The following is a 22,719-nucleotide window of genomic DNA, read 5'->3' as shown; positions in this document are numbered from 1 at the left end:
TGTTCAAGTTAGTATTATCACCTCAACCCAGAGGACGGCTTCTATCTCTTTGGACACAAAGTGTGAGTAAATACATTTAATATAACAATAGGATTATAATAACAGTAATTACACATATAAAGTTTGCAGTTTCCCACACCACCCTCATATATTGGTTTGCATAGCTCCATTTCCTATGACCCCCCAGAATGGAGTCACTAGGAATTATGGGTAACCTGGCAGGGATGGGTCTTCTCAGGGAGAGTTGGGGTGGGAGGAAGGGGAAACACTGGTCACCCGGGGAGCCTGGCACGGGGCTGTGCCCTGGGAGTGAGCAGTGGCCCAGGGTGGGGAAGGACTGGGTCAGGGATAATTCCCCACCTCCTGGGTATGAAGGCAAGCAAGTATGGCTACTTTGGTTCCTGAAGGAAGGCACCCAGTTGGGGAGAGCAACAGAGATAGTGGCAGCAGGGAAATACGCTGGTCCTCTGACCTCTCTGTCCAGGAAGCAGAGGGAAGGAAGTCAGTGCTCTTCCAGTCCTTCACTATGTCCCACTGCCAGCCCAGCCCAAAATGTGCTGAGAGGAGGGGCTGTAGCCAAGTTCTGGATTTTCTCTAGAAACCAGGAGAGAAGAGGGAGATGGGTTGGGAGAGGGAAGAGGCTGACTCCTAAGCAGTTGGGGGGGAGGAAGGATGGTACATGCAAGAGGGAAGGAGTGTGGAGGTGGTAGAAAGGGGGTACTGACTCACCCAGGTCACAGAGGTGTGGTGGGGTCACTCAAGGCTCGGGCATGACTCTTAGGGGAGAGAAACTGCAGTGAATTAAAAGGAGAAGAAATGACCTCTTCCCTGTATTCCATCTCTCTCTCTCACACATCCCTGTCAATTCACCTTTTTCCTCCCAGATTTAATCCAAGTCCAAACCAGGCTGTTGGCATTCTCCCCTTACCACCCACTCCTGCAGTGTGCTCTTTATTAAAGATTCCTTTTCACTTCTGACCTCAGTGCCTCTCAGCCAGGGGTGGGGGAGAGGACAAAGGCAGACTGTATCCAGCCTGTAGCCTTGCTGGCAGCACAGGCTCACTGGTTCCCCTGCCCTCATGGGTTGAAAGATTAGAAAAGCCCACCCAAAAAGTGGCTGAAGAGGTCACCCATTCCTAGCTCTATTGCAGGGACTTACCTGCCGGGATAGCCCTAAGATCCCTCCAGTGGCCAGAGTGGGAGTGCTGCTCCTAGGGTGGGGGGTTTGCAGGCTGGGGCTGTTTCTTGGTCCTGGGGACGCATCTCCGGAAGAGTCAAGTGTTTCTGGGGCTAGAGGGGAAGCTAGGGTGAGAGCAGGGTATAGAACTCCTAGATTACCTTAAGCAACCAAGCTGCTCCATCAGGGAAGAAAAAGCTCTATAGCAACAGGAAGCTGTGAGTCACCATAGCAATCCACTTGCAAGAGAACCCCCCCTACCAAGAGGCAGGAAATTGTCAGCAGCGTCATTAGAGCAACCAGGGAAGAAGCGACAGGAAACTATAAGGATTGCCATGGTGAACCAGGAGGGTACAACAGGAAGCTGAGGCAGTTTCCATAGAAACCCAAGGAGAGCTAGAGAGAGGTACAGAGGAAGTGCTTCATAGCAACAGGCTGCTGTAGTAGTACCCTAGCAACCAGATGGAAGGCTCTTTTAGCAGTGGGGAAGCTGTAAATAGTTGTCATGGCAATGGGGCTACTTGGCTGGAAAAAGGAATTGCTCAGCAGCAAGCAGCCTGAACATCACAATGATGACCCAGCTGTTGGGGGGAGCCACCCCTTGAGAGGTGCCTCACCCAGGGAAATTTGCTTGACGTCCAGATCCCAGGCCTCCTCCTCGACGCGGGCAGGCAGGGAGCAGGCTCCCGGTGAGAGGCCCGGAAGGGAGGGGCCGGCATGCTCAAAGGATGACACGGCCACAGAGGCCCGAGTCCTGGCGGCTGCAGAGAGTGGGGGTGGGGGAGGGGTGGGGTGCTGGTGTGGGAAAGCCCTCCTGGCTCCCTGAAATGACCCTAAGTTTCACAGAGGGCTTCCCAATCAGTTCCACAATTTCTGGGAAGACATCCGCTCGTTACCCTTCCTCAGTTTGTACCATGCTTCCCCAACTGTGCCTTCACTGTCAAGGTCTTGACTCTGGCGGCCACCCCCCAGCATTGTGGCCCTCACCTCTTCCAGTGAGCAGGGCACTCAGCGTCCGCTCCCCGAGGGCCTTGATGTCCAGAAAAGGCTTATTCCCAATGCCCATCGAGACCATCTGCTGCACTCGGAGCTCTAGGGAAGAGACCGTGTTACCAACCTCCTTTTGCTCCTTCTCTGCTCCAGCCTTAGCCCTGTTACGGTTGACTCTTCTTTGCTCCTTGCCAACTCTTATTTCTCCCTCTCATTCCTCTGGTGTCTCTTGTCACTCTTCCGGGTGACTGTCCCGACATGGATGGAGATGGTGGTCCTCAACTTCCTCCTCAAACACCTGTCTCTTTTCTCCTGTAGTTTCATCCTCCCCATTGACCATTCTAGCTGCCCAACTTTTCTTCGGATACTCGAGTTTTTCCTTTTATCTTGGGTGTTAAGAGCAAAACTCATATTTTTACATACCTTTATAGTTTACCAGTGCTTCCATATATATCACCTTATTTAATATTCCCCATCACACATCACACTGAGCTGTAGATATTACTTTCCATTTTTTTCATATGTGTGGAATGAGGTTCAGAGAATTTAAAAAAGCACAAAAAGCAGATGCAGGACCAAAACAAACGAGCTCAGGTCACACAGCAAGTAAGTCTGGGACCCAGGTCCAGTGCATACTTTCTCTCTTTTGCTCAGCCATTTGCTCTTGCTTCCCTGAAGTTTGCTGGGTTCCTCTTTCCTTTTGGTTCACCTTAGGCTAATTTGTATCTCAGCTTCCTTTCTCAAACCATATCTTAAATATTCTCATAAGTCATTCTTCTTTCTCCATCCTACACCCTGTTTTCCCAAGTGGTCTCCACACTTTCCAGCTAACCTGCCATAATCTTGACCCTAAGCACACCCTTCCCATCTCTGCCTGTTACCCTTGTTATGGGCCGCCTGTCTCCACAGCAGCTGAGCGATAGAACTTGTCCACTTGAGTTTGATCTCCGGTGAAGCTGCCTGCAGAGTGTATGCCTCTCTTGCCCGCCGCCGTCGAAACCACAGCTCAAAGCAGAGCCCGCTGTCCCCGATGTTTTCTGTTAGCCCCATGTCAGCAGTCTGAGAAAGAGCGGAAAAGAGTGGGTAAGGATGGAGTGAGTCCTGGCTAGATAGTACCACATGGGAAAGCATTACACTTAGCCTGGCATGTGGTGGATGTTCAGTAAATGTTTGCTCAACACCTACCATGGGCCAAGTGCTCTACATTTAGTCTCCATAGCAACCATAATTTATAGAAGGGGAATGCCCAGAGACATGAAACAACTTGCCCAAGGGTTTATCATAGCTTAGTAGAGAAGGAAGGTTCAAACTCATGTCTATGTTATTCCAAACCTAGGCTTTTTTTCCCTCTGTACTGTACTCCCCCACCCCACCCCAAAGAGCTGGAACTAGAGTTTGGGGACAAAGTCTAGAAGCCCTTAGAATCATGCCACAGAGCCACAGGTTGCCACTGATGTTTATCTGGACAGCAGAGCTGTTTCCTTAAGGTAAGGCCTCCCTCCTTTTGGCTTCTTCAGTTCCATCATGTTAAGCTATATATGCATGTCCTTCCTCCTCATCCCCAGGGACCATTCCTGACTCAAAAGGCATGTGTGTTCTTAATGGCAAGGGTCCTCCTTCTTTCTGGCTTGGAATGCCTCATGGGCCTCCTGCATGAATGAGAAGGAAAACCCCAAGGAGGAGGCTGATGACGGACTTCTATCACCCCGATACCCTAACTGATGGTTGGTTGCAGGCCAAAGCCTGTTCTAGATGATGCAGATTCTGAACCTGGGTTGGGGTTGAATTTACAGAACATCCTGAGTTCTCAAGAAGAGCATGACTTCCTGACCCATTCCTTGCCACCCCTCCTTCCTGCAGGCATTGTACCTTAAAGGCCTGCTTGTAAACAAAGGTCTCAGACCCCCCCTCAGAGCCCTTGAGCTTGCTGAACAGGAGGAGATGCTCAAAGAGAAAGACATGGCGAAGGCACTTCTTTCGGCCACAGATGACGGTGAAGGGGTCCCGGTGCAGGAGCTGTCCCTGTTCCTTCAGGTCTGTCTGGAGAAAGGAAAAGGAAAGGTTATTGGCCCTGGAACCCTTTGTGTATGTTTTACGGGGAGTAAAAATGGGATTTATAGGGCAAGGGCCTAATGACTAATTCTCAGACAGAGTTGGAATCAGGGCAGCACTTGGCCTAGAATCCTCCTACTGGTCACTGTGCACAGCACACCTGGCCTAGCAGCACAGCTTGCCTCTAAAGATGGAAGGCACATTGCACAGTAGGGTTTCCAGCAGTGATTCCCAAAGTGGGCGCTACTGCCCCCCGGTGGGCGCTGCAGCAATCTGGGGGGCGGTGATGGCCACAGATGCATTTGGGGGCGATGAGTAACTGCTATTAAAATTTAAAAAAAATTAATTTCCAGGGGCTGAGTAATATTTTTTCTGGAAAGGGGGCGGTAGGCCAAATAAGTTTGGGAACCACTGGTTTACAGCCTCTCATGGGGAAGCCTTTGAATGTTGGGGACCAAAGCACCATTTTGCCCCAGGAAGAGAATCAACAAAGACCTGATGGGGAAAGAAATCTACCCCAGAGGAGGTAGGTTTTCAGCCTGTATTGAATCTCAGGGCTGAAAAGAGATTAGGTAGAGGAGAATAAGATATGTGTTGAGTGTTGAGATGCAGGAAGAAATGCAGAGTAGTGGATGGAGAAAGAGAAAAATTAGGAAAGGAACAGGTAAGCACAGGCAGATGTAGGATCATGGGATATTGAGCAGGATATAGCTTCTTTATTCAAAGATGAGGAAACTGAAGCCAAGTGAAGTTCAGTGACTTGACGACGGTCACCCAGCTGGTTAAAAATTACAGCTTGGGACCCTCTGACCTTGAGTCTAGTTCTCTTGTCACCAGCCCACACTGCTTGAGGCCACAGGGCTGGGCAGTTTGAGCGGGAGTGACTGGAGCCCGGCCTCACCTCACAGCCACGCACTGCCTCCACAGCCAGCAGGTCTTTGCCCCGGGTCTCTTGTTCCCGAAGCAGCTGCACTGCAGCCCCAAGGGCCTGGCGCTCAGAACTCAGCTCAGGCCCCGCTTCCCTTAGGAGCTCCTCCAGGAGCCGCCCATACTGAGCCAGCTGTTCCAGGGGCTGCTGCAGGGCCCTGGGCAGGTGAGGAGCACTCTCTGTGGAGCCCTAGGTTGGGGAGGAGACAGACAGGGATTAGGGGAGGGTCCAGATCTGGTGGGGACCGAGCTCTGTGGGGAGGGTGGGTGGTACTCCAAGGCCCATCTCATCTGGGGAATAGATGAAGCTCAGATATACCCCAAGGTAAGGCAAAAAACCTTTCCCCAGAGAGAAATGCAGGGATTCAGTCATCCTCTATATCTTGACACGGAATAGAGGAGGAATACAAATAATCCTTTCTATTCTCTGGCTTTTAACTTTTGAAGTCACTTTCACATCTTTTGTTGTGAGGTCTTTTGATCCTCGGAGCACTCTGTGAATTAGTTATAGTGAATCTTGCCCCCATTTACCAGTGTAGAAACAGAGGCTCAGAGGAACCAAGGGTCTTGGTTAGGAGTCCCTCAGGTGGACTAGATAAGACCTAGGTTCTGGGAGATTACCGGTAGGTCACGTTCCTGGGCACGTGCAGGAAAGCTTTTTTCCCCCGGGGAGATTTTGAGCTTGGGTGGAATTTAGAGCTTCCTGGCCCCTCTCCTTCTCATGAGGGTTGGAGAAAAGGTTACCTTTGTCGGTGGGCCGAGTGCAGCCAGAGCATTCTCCAGTTTGTGTCGGTGCTTCACATACTGAGCGTAAAGGCTGAACTGGTCCCCCTGTGCCAGTAGAGGAGAAGTAAGCCATCCCTGCATACAGCCCCTTCCTCTCCTCCTCCACATCCTCGCTGTAGTCCAAAGGAGGGGCAGGGTCACCAGGGAGCACTCAGTCTGCTAAGGGAATCGTGGGCTCCCGTGGAGAGTGAAGGCCAGGCAGCACTTGTGGACAGGGACACAGAGGCTGAGTAGGTCCAGAGGGGCCAAGGGAATAGCACTAGGCCCGAGTGTTGGACCACACATTTTGGTGGGGATGGGGTTGGGAGACAGACACTGAGAAGGAGGATCAAGTGGGTGGAGCTGAAACATGACCTGGAAGAAGGAAGAGGTTTTTTTTTTTTTTTTTTTTTTTTTTACAGAGAGAAAGGGAGAGAGATAGAGAGTCAGAAACATCGATGAGAGAGAAACATCGATCAGCCGCCTCCTGCACATCCCCTACTGGGGATGTGCCCGCAACCCAGGTACATGCCCTTGACCGGAATCGAACCTGGGACCCCTCAGTCCGCAGGCCGACGCTCTATCCACTGAGCCAAACCAGTTTCGGCAGAAGGAAGAGGTTTTATAGGATCACTCACATGGCGAAGGAAGCAGGCCCCAATTCGCAGGGGGTGGGTGGCACAACCCTGAAGCTCCCGCAGAAAGTGTGTCCGATGGAAGCTGCGAAGCCTCTCCCGGACACTCAGGGCCGCAGCCCAGGTGCCCCGGAGTTCAGGGGTCAGCTCATACCCAGGAGGTGGCACTGGCTCACTCAGAGTGGCCACATATTCCTGCTCACAGGCAATCAGCTCAGACACCAGACGCTGCTGGGCACTGCAGGTACAACAAAGAGTGGCAGAGGAGACTGGGGCGTGGGAGGGAGTCACCACCCCAACAGTGTCATTCTTTTCCTGCTGGGCAGTGGTGCCTGCCTCTGGGTACTGATTGGGCTGGGCTCTCACCTGATGCTTCGCTTGCGCTCCATCCGGGGGGTGCCTACTCCCCAGGGCCCATCTGGACCCCCGGACCGGCTCAGCAGCACGTGTTCCCGGGGTGAGCACGTCCTATCGACCACCTCGGTACTGGTGACCTCCAGGCCTCGGATCAGCACAGTCCTCGGTGGTCTGCCCTCTGCTTCTGGAGCCAGTTCAGGGCCCTCCTCCTCACAGTCCTCCCCACAGGGAGCCAGGGAGCAGTGGGATGGGGCTGCTATCGGCCCAGGGCTGCTGGGGAGCAGCAGGGAGCTGAGGCTGGGTGAGGGGCTGTGGGGGCCCCGCTGGGCCCCTCCACTGCTGGCACTGTCTGCCCTCCGTCGCCGGTGGCCTCGTGGACTGGCCTCCTCTCCCAGCTGTTGCTGAATCCTCCTCTCCAGCTCCTGGCAGCGGGCGCGGCAGCGGCCCCATTCCCTCAGGGCTGCTGGGCTACCCAGGTCCAGGGCCAGGGCCCGCATCTCCTGGAAGGTGCCTGTGCTGGGCTCCGGGGCTCGCCGCAGGGCCAGGGCTGCCAGCACGGCCTCCCGACCCGGCCCCGCTCCTGCCAGCCTGGCAGAGCCTTCATCTACCCACTCATGTGCCTACGAAACCAAAGGGGTTGGGAATGGGAGAGGAAAGAGTGAGGCCTGTGCTCTCCCATATGCTGCCTGATGACAGCTCTGGCCTCCTTCCCGAGGGCTTGCCCATCACCCTCCCGGTCCTCTCAGAACATGTCCCCTCGCTCTTCCAGCATCCCTGCCTGACCATGCCATCTCAGCCGACATGGAAGCAGCGGCCTAGATGAAAGAATAGCCAATGTGTACATAGCATCTATCAGTGGTAGGCTCTGCACTAAGTGCCTTTTATATATGGCTTGTATAATCCTCACAGCAGCCCTGAGAGGTAGGTGCCTACTGAGGCACATTCAGGCTTGGTATCTCATCCCAGGCCATTTAGCAAGTAGGTGGCAGAGCCAATAGTGAAAGCCAGGGAGATGGCCACCTGAGTCCCTGCTTTTAACAACTATCCGATCAGTCTGTCCAAGCAGAAGAATGAGGCTATGCACACACCTGCTGGAAGAAGCGCTGTAGCCGCAGGGCCCGGTGGAGGCCACTCTCCACCTGCTCCAGCCGCTGTTCAAAGATATCTAGAACCTTCTGGGAGGCAGTGTCCTCTTCCAGGGCTAGGGCCTCCCGTGCCTGGGCCAGGCGCTCCTAGAGAAGGGGGGCTGCGCTCAGACCTGGTCCTCTTTACCACTCAATCCCCCCCTTCCTCCCGAATGTCTCCTCTCTCCTGCTCCTCTCCCCTTCTCACCTGAACCTCAGCACTGAAAGCCTGGAATCGGAGCTCTGTCTCCTGCAGGGCAGACAGGCAGTCACCGGGCGCAGCGAAGCTTGTCAGCTGCTCCTCCCCTGGACCTGAGAGCCACTGCAGCACCTGGGGGCAGGCAGGGTGGAGAGCAGGGCTGAGAGGGAGAAAGGCCTTGCAGAGGGAAGGAAAAGGAAGCCGAGGCCCAGCTCCAACCCCACCAGCCCAATCAGCAGAACCTTGGGTGAACTGTTTCATCTCAGCGGTCAAGTGGGAATGCTAACAGTGAACGGTAGTTGTTTCCACAAGGCCAAGTGAGAAAGTAAGATCTTGGTAAAGCACCAGATGAAGGGGAAGCTAGGCTGGCAGGAAGCACTGAGGCAGGTGGGTTAGGGTTCCAGGGATATACCTGGAGATGAAATCAATAAAACTGGTGTGAGCCTGAGGCAGGATGAGGGGATGATGAATCGAAATGAGGGCCAGGAGAAATTTCACATTTACCGAGCCCAGTGATGGGTGTGCAAGGTACCCAGGGATCAGGGTTGGAGAGAGGGCTCAGGAGGTGGTTTTCTGTGCTTGTGTTTGCACACACAGGCACCCGTATGCAGCTCTAGTTGCCTATTATGGGCTCTAGTGACTCACTGGTTCTTGGATATTTGACCAAAAAGGGATGGTAATTTTTTCCTCTGAAGAAAGGCTGGAAGCTGAGTGAAACTGCCTGAGGATAAGTCAGAATGCTCCTAATTACCTAACACTTCCATAGTCCTTTGCTGAATTCATTTGGTTGGTCCTTACACCCCTGTAAGTGTAATTATCATCTCCATTCTACAGATGAGGACTTGGGAACTCAGAGAAGCTTTAAGACTTGTCCAACATCTTACTCCTAGCAGAGCAAGAACTCAAGCTGAGCACATTAGACTTCAAATCCTATCTGCTAACGTTTTTTTGAGTGCATGTTTTTTAAAAAATATTTTTATTGATTTCAGAGAGGAAGGGAGAAGAGAGAGATAGAAACATCAATGATGAGAGAGAATCACTGATGGGTTGCCTCCTGCACGCTCCACACTGGGGACTGAGCCCATAACCCTTGACCGGAATCAAACTTGGGACCCTTTAGTCCACAGGCTGGTGCTCTATCTACTGAGTCAAACTGGCTAGGGTGGTGGCTAACGGTTTTTAAACAGTGGGAGAAAACAGGTAATAAGCAAGCAAGCAAACAAACAGTAAGATATACAACCCCTTGGATACTGGAATGGAGGGAGCGAATATGCAGAAATCCCAGAAAACAGAGCCCTGCCACTACTTCCCACACCCTGAATTGACCCTTTTGTCATTGGCCCTGAATGGACCCTTCCCCTGATGCCCAGAGGCAGGCCCATGATGTGAATTCACTCACCATGCTTGGGGTTAGAAAGGAGCAATCAGATTTCAAAGCCCCCTCTACTCCAAGTGGTAGGGTGGAGAGCAAATCCATAAGGGGCTCTTAACCATAGGAGAGAAGAATCAAGGTTCAGAGAAGCCAGCCTTATCCCTGAATCTCCCCCACAAAGAGGCCTTGGTTGCCAAGGCACTTAGGGCTTCCATTGCCCTCTCTTTCCAAGGGGCTTTTCCAGCCTCAGGTTTGGTGGATGACACTGTATAAAGAGTTGAGCCCATGCCCGGCCAGCATGGCTCAGTGTTTGAGCATATGACCTATGAACCAGGAGGTCATGGTTCGATTCCCGGTCAGGGCACATGCCCAGATTGAGGACTCATTCCCCAGTGGGGGAGGGGGGTGCAGGAGGCAGCCGATCAATGATACTCTTTCATTATTGATTTTTCTATCTCTCTTTCCTTCTCCCTTCCTCTCTGAAATCAATAAAAAAATAAATATATCTTATATAATAAAAAGGTAATATGCAAATTGACCCTAACTGTGGAAGGACTGGTTGCTATGACACACACTGACCACCAGGGGGCAGACACTCAATGCAGAAGCTGCCCCCTATTGGTCAGTGCATTCCCATAGGGGGAGCTCCGCTCAGCCACAAGCAAGGCTGACAGCTGCTAGCACAGTGGTGGTGGTGGTGGGAGCCTCTCCCCCCTCCTCCGCAGGACTAAGGATGTCCAACTCTGGCTTAGGACATCCTCTGAGAGCTCCTGGGCTGCCAGAGGGATGTCTGACTGCCAGCTTAGGCCCAATCCCCCAGGAAGCGAGCCTAAGCTGGCAAGTGGACATCACCCGAGGGGTCCCGGACTGTGAGAGGGCACAGGCCAGGCTGAGGGACCCCCCACCCCACTTGAGTGCATGAATTTTCATGCATGAGGCCTCTAGTGTATGTATGTGTGTGTATATATATATATATATAAGAGTTGAGGCTGGCCAGTGTGGCTCAGTGGTTGAATGACTCATGAGCCAGGAGGTCACGGTTTGATTCCCGGTCAGGGCACATGCCCAGGTTGTGGCCTTGAGTGACTCATTGGTTTTTTGGGGTGTGCAGAAGGCAGCCAATCAATGGTTCTCTCTATCAGTGATGTTTCTATCTCTCTCTCCCTCTCCCTTCCTCTCTGAAATCAATAAAGACATAAGAGTTGAGGGGGCATGGTATCAATAGTCATTTATTATTTTTAAGCTAAGGAGTAGGCACTCCAGGATCAATCAGCTCTTCCCAGACCCTCTAGGATACTGAGCATCTCTCACAATCTTTAAGAAGACTTGATCAAACATACAATGGGGAGGGGAGATGTGGTTTCTCTTCTTTGTTGGTCCTGTGATAGATACTATCTCCCTCATGTTGAATCTCACACTGACCACGACTAACCTCCAGGGGAGGTAAGGAGAGAGGGAGGGTCAGTCAACCAAGCCGGGTTAGGAGAACACCATCAACTCTATCAGTGAAAGGAGGGGGGTGCTGGAGGCCAGGCCCCCAGGTGGAATAAGAGGTCTGGGGGTCCTGGTTTACCTGTTGGAGTTGGTGCAGGCGTTGCCGCTGCTCCTTCTGTTGCACGTGCAGGTTGGACAGGCACACAAGCTGGTGTATGGCTTCGTCTACCTCCTGATATAGTGTAGCTGGGCCTGGGCCCTCCAGCCTGAGGAAGGAGTAGGGCAGAATAAACCACTGCCCTTCCTTGTCAAGCCCCTCCACCCCTATTCCATCATCCCATCCCAACGAGAGAGATGGCACAGCATCATGGGTCATCATGTGGGCCTGGACTTGAATCCTAACTCTTTCATTTACTGACTGACCTTGGCCAAGACATTTAACATTTCTGACCCACCAAATCCCCATTGGTAATCATAACTAGCATGTCGGGACCTTGTGAGGGTTATGAGATAAGTGGAAAAGCATGCTATCTTGTCCAGATACATGCTCAGTAAGAATGTTCTGCCAGCTAAGGTTTATTGGCCACCCTCTGTTGTGTCTCCACCTGCCACGTCCACCTGCCCCAGCACACCTGCCCCTCCCTCATACTTGCTGCTGTGGGTGGAGCGCAGCCTCATCAGGATGGCACCCCCATCCCTCTGCAGTTCCATCAGCCGGGGATCTGCCAGCACCTTCTGTAGGGGCTCCGGCATTCCTACCGCCTCCTGGGAGCAGGGAACAGTTGACAGTTGGGCTTCCACCAGAGAGTCCCCACCCCATGCCCTGTTGCCCCATCTCACTTCATACCTCTCCCTCTGGCTCTGCCGCTCCCTCCAGCTCCGCAATGGCTTGCCGCACAGAGCCCAGCACACCCTGGCACAGCCGGCACAGCCTTGCCACTTCCTGAAACACGCACACAGGGATGGAGTCCAGGGGCAGAGTGGAGCACAAGGAGCACACGGGGCAGCCCCAGAGACCTTTGTGGAGGCAATGCTGGCTTCATTTCGTGACTTTGTTGCTTACTAATTGTATGACCTTGGGCAGGTCCAGAAACCCCCCTGAATCTCAGTGTCCTCAACTGTAAAGTCCAGATAAGACATAAGGGATTTTGTGAGGTTTAAAGAGATGCTGCTGTGTAAGCACCCAGCATGGGCTTGGCACATTGTGGAGCTTAGTAAACATGAGGCTCCTTTCCTTTGTCTGCATTGGGTCCTTACCCTATAAAACCCTCCTCCCAGCCTATTCAGATCCAGGTCCCATGTACATAACTTAGAGACCATGTTACAGAACTCCTTTACTTCTTTTTTTTTTCAGACCTCCTTTAATACTTGGCTCAGATCAGGTTTACACCTCTTTTCTTTTTTTAAAAATATATATTTTTTATTGATATCCGAGAGGAAGGGAGAAAGAGAGAGAGATAGAAACATCAATGATGAGAGAGAATCATTGATTGGCTACCTCCTGCATGCCTCCTACTGGGGATCGAGCCCACAACCCGTGTGCCCTGACCAAGAATCAAACAATGACCTCCTGGTTCATAGGTCAACGCTCAGTCATTGAGCCACCCCGGGCTGGGCTACTCCTCTTTTCTTGCATACATTTAGATTCATAGAATCAGAAATTTTATCACAATAGATGTCCTTTGTGGGGGAGAATCCTGAGGCCTGGATGTTGGTGCAGGGAGCAGGTACAGAAAGGCACCATCTCAGGAAGTGGTATACAGTAACTTATCCAACGTCATGTGGAACCAGAATCAGACTTCCTGGTTCTCAACTCTTTCCAGAACCCCAGTGATGCTATTTTGCAGTTCTTCAGTTGTTTCTGACATCTCCCACCAAAATTCACATGCAGCTTAATATCATATTAAGAATTTATTTAAGTACTGGCCGGTGTGGTTCAGTTGGTTGTAGCATCGTGCTATGCATGGGAAGGTCGTGGGCTTGATTTCTGGTCAGGAATCAGGTTGCAGGTTTGATCCCCAGGAGGCAACCTATAGATGTATCTCTCTCACATCAATGTTTCTCTCTCTCTCTCAAATCAATTAAAATTTTTGTTTAATATACTCATCCCATTTCCTCAGTAGCCCATGCAAGGTACATGCACCATATTTTGCTCATGGTTTGTGAGCCGTAAGTATACTTGTTGAATTGAATGGAAGGGAAACCACTTTTTCCCAACCCCTTAGTTGTGTCTCAGGTCTGCCTTGCCTCCTAGAGTGTTCTCAGTGGGGTCATTCCTGGCTCCCCGTGTCCTGGGTGGAGGAAATGTAGCTTACCTGGTGTGTCTCTACCCAGTGGCTGGGAGAGGGCTCCCTGAGACCTCCCAAGTCCCACTGCAGCTCCTCTGGCTTGGCCACTCTTTTCAGATCATTCTCTGTCAGCAACTCAGCACCCTGTAGACATATGGAGGCAAGGGGTTTCTCGCCTGGGCGCCACCCTTGGATTCCAGCTAACCTCTTCTCTCTCCACTACTGAGGGGCACTAGGTGGGAGGGGCTCAAACCTGAAATCCATGGAGCTCAGCCGGAGGGTCATCATGACTGAGAAGCAGCAGTCGCTGAATGAGACGGGGGTCTCCTGAGTCCTGAAGGAAGAAAAGCCCAAATCGTGGGCAACTGGGTGGCCTGGATGGCCAGTAAGGAAGAGTTAGGATCAGGAGAAGTACCTGTCTCAAAGGGTTGCTTACCTGAAGCTGACTGAGGACAGGAATGAGTGCTGGAGGCAGGGGAGGTGCCTTTCGAAGGTCTAGCAGGACCGACAGCCCCAGTGTCTGTAGATCAGGCCTGTGGGGGCAGGAAGAGCCAGGGAGGCAGTGTGTGTGTGTGTGTGTGTGTGTGTGTGTGTATGTGTAATAGTAGTACAGGGTCTGGCTTTAGTGTTACTAGTTCGCAGAAGTTAGTTCCTGGTATGTTTGGGAGGCAATGGGCAAAGGGCCAAAGTCTGAGATGTGTGTTCAAGAAATGGTGTGACCTAGCAATCAGCAGTCTATATTCACATGGCTATTGGGTCACAGGTCAGGGTCTGGAAAATTAAGAATTCTTTGCTCTGGAAGGAATAAATTCAATGCCACCATGTAGCATGGTCCCTAATAGGTCTTGGTGTTCAATAAATAGTTGTTGAATAAGTGAGTCAATGTCCTGATAGTCTAGGGCAGCGGTTCTCAACTTGTGGGTCGCAACCTCTTTGGGGGTCGAACAACCCTTTCACAGGGGTCGCCTAACACCATCGGAAAACACATATATAATTACATATTGTTTTTGTGATTAATCATTATGCTTTAATTATGTTCAATTTGTAACAATGAAAATACATCCTGCATATCAGATATTTACATTACGACTCATAACAGTAGCAAAATTACAGTTATAGAGTAGCAATGAAAATAATTTTATGGTTGGGGGGTCACCACAACATGAGGAACTGTATTAAAGGGTCGCGGCATTAGGAAGGTTGAGAACCATTAGTGTTTCAGGATATTAAAAGTCAGCAGTGCTGATTTTAAGGATCTGTGTAGGAATGCTGGGGGTTGGAGGTCAGTAAAGTCAGAAGTCAATGACTTGAAATTTTGAGAAATAGGTGTCCTAGATGTCAGGTTAGTGTCTTGAGAAGAGAGGGGTCAAAGTCCTCATGACCCAAGAGGTTAGTGTCCAGGGTGCCAGCAATGGGCCTCCGTTACCTGAGCAATGAGTGCAGGTAATGAAGAGCAGTGCTCAGCATGCCTCGGGACGGCGGGGGCTCCTCAGGAGGGCACGGTGGGGTAATGGTCAGCAGAGCTCGCCCACTATGGTCAACCCCTCCTGCGGACACAAAATGGCCAGACTGTCCTTGCTGGAGGCAGGCTTTGGCTACCTCCCATCCACTCTTGCCTCCCTCTGCAGCCCACTTCAACTGCTTCTCTTTTGTTGTTCCCTTTCCTTTCAACCACTGATGCTCACTGACCAGTCAGGACGAGGAATCCAGATGCCATCAAGTCCCAAGCTATGTCAGGGTCATCAGAGATGGAAACCGGAGGTGCCTCTTCTGGGATCCTATCCCCTTTCACTTCCTGCACAGGCTCCAGAGGTGGTGGTGGAGGGTCAGAGGGGAGCCCTTCGGGATCTGTGGGTCCTGCACAGACACAGACAGAGCTATGGGCCTGAAGTGAGACTGAGTATGGCTGTTCCACTCCCAGCCTCACCTCTGCTTCTCCTCCAGCCCCCTTTCTGAGGCCTAACCTACACTGGCCCTTGCCCCATTGGCCTCAGTATCACCTCACCTGCTGTGCACACCAGACTCGGGCCCTTCTGCTCTCTCTCTTGGGCTTTCTCTTCCTTAGTCCCACAGGCTTCTGGGGGCTGCGGCTCCTTTTCATCTGCTGGTATGAGCTCCTCTTTCAGCTCAGACTCTGGCTTCTCCGAACCTTCCAGTTCCTCCTTAACCAGGCTGCCTCCTGGAAGCTCATGCTCACTTGGTGAAGGCAGATTAACAAGGGCTTCTTGTTGGCTGGTCTCTTCCTTGGCCCCAGGGTTCAGCGGGACAGGAACACTGTCCCCTCCTCGGCTAAGAGCCCCTCTGCCTGCAGCTCGCTTCTTTCTCCTGTTTCCTTTGCCTGTTCTCCGAGGGGTGCCGGGTGGTCCTTCAGATCCCTGGCTCAATCCTCCCCCAGCCTCCGCTGGCCTCAGGGGGCAAAATTCAGAGGCTTCCCCCAGAGCCTCTGCTGGGGGCTCAGATACCTCCTGGGCTGCTGCCTCTGGGAGAGACTCAGCTTCAGGGGGAGACCCAGGGGAAGCCCCGCTGCTGCTCCCCTCACCCGGTGGGCGTGCCCCATCCTGGTCTGGAGGCCCCAGGCCCTTCTGGTGCATCCATGCTCGGTGTCTCCGGTGCCGGCCCTTCCCTCCAGCACCCTTTCGGGTGGGTACCGTCCGCGTTCTGGAGAGGCCCGAGGAGCCCTCAGCATCCGTGGGGGTCCCCCTCATGGGCAGTGTCACCTCCAGCAGCTCCACGTACTCGCCCTCAGGTCCTTCAGCAGGGGCATTGTGCCCATCCCCAGGACTCCTGGTGCCCAGGGCGTCCTCAGGGAGTGGAGGGCTGGGGAGCCCTGGGGGTCCGGAGGGCAGTTCTGGGGGCAGCGTGTTTGGCCGATGTCCTACCATGAGGTTTCCCTTGTGCACAAATCGGGGGCAGATGAGCTCAGCCCAGGGCAGCCGCTGAATCCCAGAGGGCGCAGAGAGTAGGCAGGTACTGAGGCGACCTGTTGGCCGGTCCTTATTGATGCCTTGTAGCCACTCAGGTGTGAAGAGGTAGGCACTAGCCTCATTGGGCACAGGCAGCTCCTGTACACGCCCACCTCCTGGGGCCAGGCACTTAAGTACCAGGCGGGGTGCTTGGGCTGCTGAGGGCACCACTTGCAGGTAGAAGTCCCCTGGGCACAGCAGCTGCCAGGGAAGGGCTGCTAGCTGTACCACCACCTGCTCATGCAAGCAGAGGGGCCAGCCCTCATGGAAGAAGAGGAAACCGCTGTACTGGGCCTGGGGAGAGAGAGGGGAGGCTGTGCTCAGGCCTCTGCTGATGAAACCAACAGGAGGGGGCAGTTAGAATGGAACCATCCTAGGCAGGAGTGGCCTTATGCCTGGTGGGTTATAACCCCAGGGGAGCAGGTGTTCACGTGGCAGAGGAAGGGCTTGGGACTGGTCAGTTTTCCGGTGGTAGGAAGCTAATTCCATGTGTGGGAGTAAGAACTGAGTCATGACAAAGACATGGTCAGCAGAGACCATTGTCTTGGAGGACTCAGAGACTCTCAGGAGGTTTTATAGCTAAAAAAGTGAAGGATCTCTATTGAGTCACATCTGGGAGAGTTAGTATCTTGACAATTGATATGAGGGAAAAAATGTCTGGAATTGGGTCTGGAGGGTCAGGGTGTTTGGGAGTTGATATTTCTTAGGGGCTAATTTTCAAGAAAGATGAGTGTCTGTGTGTTAATATCTGAGGGGTTGTGCCTCTGGAGAGATCAGGATCAGGGAGGCTCCCGTCTCTGGGTGGGGGAGATTAGTCAGCCTGCCTAGTCTCCGGAGTGAGGCAGAGGATCTTAAGGGAGGAAAACAGGAATCCATGGTCACTCACACAGGCTTCTTGCTGGATCTTGGCAAGCAGATGCTTGGCGGGCACCAGGAAGTCCAGAGTGTACCTCAGCGCATCCTCCCGGTAAGTCCTTTCCACTACCTGGAACACCTGGCCCAACAGTGTGGGGGCCGTTGCCTCAAAGGGCGGGTACAGAGCGGCGAGCGTGCTCTGCACACAGTCTTCCACGGGCTCCGGCTCCTGGGAGAAACAAGACCAGGCTGCAGATCACCCCAGCATGGCTCCTTGGGAGTGGGCTGGTATGGGGCTGGCTGTGTCACCCCGGGGTCCCACTGAGAGCACAGAGAGGGCACTCAGGGACTGCTGGCTGAATGAGCTCAGGATGGGAGTGGAGCTGGGCCAGTCAGAGTGCACAGGCCTTGCAGGGCACTTCCTGAGAGAGCTCTGAGACCTTGGCTGTGGAGATCTAGGGAGAATTTGTTGTGCATGTCTCTGATTAGGGCCATCCCTGATCTTAAGGATCAGGCTGATTGCACAGGCCCTCCCAGGAGAGTTGAGATGGCTACTGGGATATCAGGGGACTGAGTTATGGCTGAGAGCTCTGGAGGGTGGAGGGCTTTCACACATCATCCTGCAAGCCCCTCCTCACAGGGCCTACCATCCACAGACCTCCCCGCACCCGCCATCTTTAAAAAAAATTAAACAGCAGTTTAATTTTGACTGACAATACAATATCTTAGGCCATCCATTTAACCTCTATACCTCAGTTTATTTTCCTGTAAGATGGGTGATATTTTTGCTGTGCTCACAGTTGAGGTATACAACATTTAATTGTTTTATATGCATTTAAAAAAATTTTTAAAGCAAAAATACTAATTGTGAGTGAAAAAGAGGCTACATAGCAGACCTGACAAGTTCAGTGGCCAATAGTAACCACACATGATACATTCCCAACTGGGTAGGTCATGACGGGTAGTCAAGCGCCAGACCTATAGCTTCCTTAGTAAAAGGTTAATCTTTACTTTAATAGAGCCCTGCCCATTGTTCTTGTGCATCTACGATAACATACCTTTCAAATGCCAGAGCAATCTTCATTTCCAGACAACTTGGAGGCATAAGCACCCTCAGGAGAGAGCAGGTGCGCCAAAACTCACTGCTGCCTCGTTGCCTGCATATTATCTCTAGTTGCTGTAATGTTAAATGTTAACTACCCTGAACCCGTCAATGTGAAAGAAGTATATATCTCTCCATTTTGCTTTTTATTCAACCCCAGGTATTCCCCCCTCCCCTCTTTGCTTTCTCCCACCTCCTTAGTCTACCACCAATGGATTTTATGTAAACTTTCTTACATTTTCTCCTTTAATTCTAAATGTAAATAAGGCAATGCCAAACTGCCATTCTCAGGAGCATTTTCTCAATCTATTGAGATCTTGCTTCCAAGCATGTCCTCAGTTTGGCTCAAATAAACTCTTTAAAAATTGTCTTATTTTTTTAATTAAATTTATTGGGGTGACATTGGTTAATAAAATTATATAGGTTTCAGGTATACAATTCTACATCATCTGTATATTATGTGTTCACCACCCCAAGTCAAGTCTCCTTCCATCACCATTTATGCCCCCTTCACCCTCTTCCACTTCCCCCCACCCTCTCTTCCCTCTGGTAATCACCATACTGTTGTCCAGGAACCTTCTTTTCCTTTGCTTAATCCATTCAACCTTCTCACTCACCCCCCAACTTCCTCCCCTCTAACAGCTGTCAGTCTGTTCTCTGTATCCATGAGTCTGCAGAGACCCCCATCAAAAGAGGTGGTGCCACCACCCATGAGTCATATGCTAGAGATGGTTGTTGGATGGGAGGGAGGACTAGAGGGCTGTGTATCTTGAATCTTTCTAGCACCTTCTCTCCCCTCTCCCAGAGTGGCTGTGAAGCAATCACCCATTCCAGAGCATGTGGGATTGGGTTACAAAGAACTGGGTGGGGACAGTTGAAACAGGAAAAAGTCACAAAAGGAACATGTGGGGAAGGGAGAAGCAGGCCTTGATGGTATGTATTGGAGTTGTCTTTTCTGATTTCAGCAGGACTCTCTCTGCCCATCTCCACCTGGAGCCCCAGTCTCAAAAGACTCAGCGCTACTTCCTCCAAACTCACCTCCTAAGTGAATTAATGGGTTATCTGTCTCCATCCCACACTCTAGACAACTACCCCTCAGGCAAACTTATTTCTCCTTCAAGATGGCTTTGAAGTTCCTTCACCAGATTTAATCGCTGTAAACGCGCAAGGGGATGCTCACTGCAGAGTTTTTCCAGTTCTTTACCTACCCTATCCCCAGCCCCCGCATTTGCCCTGAAGACAAAACTGCATACCATTTTGCTTTGGGTCCCTCCAGCCAGCGTTGCCAGCCAGTCCTGACCATGAGAAGCTAGGGCAGCCACTCCAGAAAGGGTCATTCCGTGCGTCACACAGAGATCCAGCCCCAAGGTGTGTGGGCGAGCAGACAGACCCCCAGTGTTCCGGGGACTCGGCCAGCGCAGTGAACGTGGGAGGGGGGCGGGGGGAGATGGGCGGGGGGAGGGGAGAGGAGGGGAGGGGAGGCAGAGTGGGCCGTCCGCTCTGAGGCCAGCAGCGGGGAGCGGGGCGCTAGAGCTGGAGCAGCGAGGCAGCTGCAACCCATTAGGGGCGGTGAGCTCATGGCTGAGAGAGAGTCTCAGCCACAGGAAACGACACCGGCGGGAGGGGAGGAGGGGTCTGGGGTGGGAGGCGGTGGGCAGGAGCACCGAGACCAGGCCTCTAGGCCGCCCGGACCAAAGAAGCGACCAGAGAGACTGAGTCAGCTCTCCCTGGCCCAGTTCCTCTTTCTTCTCGCTCCAGCCTCCCAGCCAGAGGGTGCCCTTCCTTTAGCAGAGGAGCAGCCCCGGTAGTGCTCCTCCCCCTTCTCCACTCCCCGCAGGGAGCGCCTCCCAGGCAGTCCTCTCGTCTCCCCCTCCTCCCTCTCCCCCTCCTCCCCTCTCTGCAGGGAGCACCCCTTAGGCCGTGTCCCCCTACCCCACCCCCGCAGCGGACGCTCCCTGGCAGCGCCCACTGCAGTAATTCTTCAGAGAATACTTCTGGAGCGAAAGTTCGCAGGACAGTGACCACTCCTGCTGGTGTGGGCTTCCCCCGAACTATGCCCTCCTGCTTCCTGCGCCCTGAGTGGCTGCTGCCAGGGGCCCCTGCCCCCTACAGGGAGCGCCCTCCCCTTTGCGGCGGGAATGCCCTAGCACAGCTTCTGCTCCCTGCAGCGGGAGCTGGGACACCCCCTCCCCCAACCTCTTGTCTGCTCCAGCAGCGTCACGCCCCCGGGCACCGTGAGCCCCCTCCCCATTCTGCCCACTATCCTGAGGCGACCTCTCTTCCCCGCGGGAATTTCCCTCTTCGGGTCTGGCCCTGGCCCTGGCCGTGGCCCAGGCTCAGCTGCGGCCGGTCCCCCAGGGCCGGATGGGTGGGTCCGGTTCACCGGGCTGGGGACTGGGATGGAAAATGGTAGTTGCAGGCAGGTCAGTTCTCATGACCTGGGGCCGGCCCCTTGCAGGGCCGCTGCAGCACCCGAGCCGTAGGAGGGACCGGAGCGGGAGGGAAGGTCCTGCACGGGTCGGGACCGAGGAGGGCGAGGGGAGGCGTGTGGATTAGGGGACAGACCAAGGGAGGATGGGGGAAGGGGCGGGGAAGAGGGGGAAGAAAGAAAGGGTGAGGGCAGTCCCCGGTGGGGACCGAGCCAGACAGCGGGGCAGACAGATCAAAGACTGGGGGCGGGAGGGGAGTCCCGGGAGCGCGCCGCAGCCCGGAGCAGGCGTCGGAGGCACCGGGCTGGGTGGGAGCTGGCGGCCCACAGCGCGCGGGGCGCAGGCGGAGGGCACCCGGGGTGGCGATGCGGGACTCACCATGGCTCGGCGCGGTTTCGCGTCCGACGCTCCGGCCGGCGGGCGGGGCCGGGCGCGCCGCCGCCTCCGTCCCGCCGCTCGCGTCTCCCGGGTCTGGCGGGGGGACAGCTCCGGCCGCTGCGCTCGGCGGCTCGGCTCCCAGGCCGCGGGGCCCCGCCAGGGAGGACCGAGACGGCCGCCCGCCCCGCCTCCCAGCGCCCGCCGGGCTCCGCGCCGACCCCCTGCCGGGACTCGCGGGCCCGACCCCCTCTCCCGCGGAGCCTCTCCCCGGCTCCCCGGCCGGTCTGCCCGGCTCCCCCGCAGCCCTCTCCCTCCTTCGCACGCACCCCTACCCCCGGGGGGAGCTGCGACCCTGCCCGGGAGGCCCGCCTGCCCGAGATGCCCTTCTTTTCCCGCCACCGCCTCGCGCTCTGCGGGACCCTCCAGGCTCAGAGGCTGGGGCGTCCGTGAAGTCCCGGGACCCCCAGCCCAGGACCCGGGTCGGTCGGCGGCCGGAAGCCTCCGTCTCTAACTGGCCTGGGAACCTCTTCTCCTTTCAGTTGCCAGACTCGGGCAGAACCTGGGGCTCAGAAGAGACCCCCCTCCCCCCTGCCCGCCTTGGGTGGAGCGGAGGGCAGGGAAGCCAGGGGATTCCTCCCACCCTCTGCGTCCTGCGGGCCCTCCTCTTTCCCTTCTCCCCTCCTCAGTCCTCGAACACTCGGGCTCTGACAATGGGCTCCTCTGTTCGGCCTGGGGATGGCGGAGGCGTGGGGGGCCGTGAAGGCTTGGGGTGGGCGCCGTGGCAGACGGGGGGCAGGGTCCGGGGATCGGGATCCTCCTGGAAGGGCGCGCGCTGCTGGGAACATGTTCTGAGTCTCATGGTCGCTGTGTATCCACTCGGCACGTCCTTCCTACCTCTCCCACTTGTGCTGGCGGAGGGGAGGCAGCAGAACCCCAATCGGACCCCATAATTTGATACTGGATATCAGACCCTTCCTTCTTGCGGGTGGCGATGTCTCCCAGAGGCACTGGGGCTCCTGGTGGTGGGGATGGCTATCTGACACAGTAGACAAAGGGGGAGGGGGGGGGCGTAGATCACTTAAAGTTCTAGCCTCACCCTCCCTTCCTCGAGTCTGGATGGGAAGTGAAGACCCAGTTAGGCCCCCCCAGGAGGGTTAGGGCCGGTTTAGGCATAGATGGGAGATGTCTTGTCCCTCCTCTGAGCGGCCCGGGATGCCCTGCAGGGCAGTGGGTTGGGGGGTGGGGTGGAGCTTCCAAAGGGTGGGCTTTTGAGAGGAGCTCAGACAGCAAAATAGTTCCTAGAGAGGGGCTGGAGGCCGGTGCCGCGGAGGCTAGGGGGTGACGTGTGGGCTAGGGGGTGACGGGTGGGCTAAGGGGTGACGGGTGGGCTAGGGGGTGAAGGGTGTGAAACCCCAGGAAGCCAGGAGGCCAGAGCTTCTGGGCAGTCGCCGGAACCGCGGGAGAGTAGGACGTCGCTTAAGGTGAAGACTCTTTCACCTCCTCAGAAAGTTAAACTCCACCCATTCTCCACTCCACTGGGTTTAGAAAAGAGGAGAGAGAAAATGTTCATTTTAATTGTAGGCAAGATCCCTCTGCCCCATCGTGGCAAAAGATTAATCGAGGGCCACAAACCCTGGTGACCATCTTTCCAGTCCAGTGAGAAGCAGGGAGT

At 54.2% G+C, this 22,719-nt stretch overlaps 1 protein-coding gene across 4 annotated transcripts; it reads right to left on the bottom strand.

Moving 5' to 3' along the window:
* Nucleotides 1-61: 61 nt before the first annotated feature.
* Nucleotides 62-21,132, bottom strand: ARHGEF40 (Rho guanine nucleotide exchange factor 40). Of its 4 annotated transcripts, none has more exons than XM_070425934.1 (24): nt 21,048-21,132; nt 17,170-17,367; nt 15,326-16,577; nt 15,010-15,177; nt 14,747-14,867; nt 13,757-13,853; nt 13,574-13,654; nt 13,348-13,464; nt 11,880-11,975; nt 11,682-11,797; nt 11,172-11,298; nt 8,236-8,358; nt 7,992-8,135; nt 6,913-7,523; nt 6,550-6,784; nt 5,891-5,977; nt 5,121-5,336; nt 4,037-4,207; nt 3,049-3,226; nt 2,165-2,269; nt 1,795-1,938; nt 1,160-1,290; nt 730-791; nt 62-594 (listed from the first exon to the last, which is right to left on the bottom strand). In XM_070425934.1, the coding sequence occupies exons 1-23, from the start codon at nt 21,048-21,050 to the stop codon at nt 735-737; spliced, it is 4,578 nt and encodes a 1,525-aa protein (XP_070282035.1). In that variant the 5' UTR covers nt 21,051-21,132; the 3' UTR covers nt 62-594; nt 730-734. The 4 variants fall into 4 exon arrangements, with proteins under 4 accessions (XP_070282035.1, XP_070282044.1, XP_070282052.1 ...); XM_070425943.1 differs by having other exon boundaries at nt 730-776; XM_070425951.1 differs by lacking the exon at nt 1,795-1,938.
* Between the last annotated feature and the right edge of the window lie 1,587 nt (nt 21,133-22,719).

This window comes from Myotis yumanensis, unplaced genomic scaffold (assembly GCF_028538775.1).
Source record: "Myotis yumanensis isolate MYYU_CA2020_CCGP unplaced genomic scaffold, mMyoYum1.0.hap1 SCAF_1, whole genome shotgun sequence".
In the NCBI taxonomy this organism is placed as follows: Eukaryota; Metazoa; Chordata; class Mammalia; order Chiroptera; family Vespertilionidae; genus Myotis; species Myotis yumanensis.
The sequence above is the reverse complement of the archived record's forward strand: the minus strand, read 5'-3'. Positions and strand labels throughout refer to the sequence as shown.

What these genes read in the sequence shown, in the direction of transcription:
- ARHGEF40 (XM_070425934.1), bottom strand. An exon ending in CGCTCCACCCACAGCAGCAA is followed by an intron (nt 11,299 to 11,681) that starts GTATGAGGGAGG and finishes CTCCTTCCTCAG; the next exon opens with GCTGGAGGGCCCAGGCCCAG. An exon ending in AGGCAGTGCGTGGCTGTGAG is followed by an intron (nt 4,208 to 5,120) that starts GTGAGGCCGGGC and finishes TCCTTTCTCCAG; the next exon opens with ACAGACCTGAAGGAACAGGG.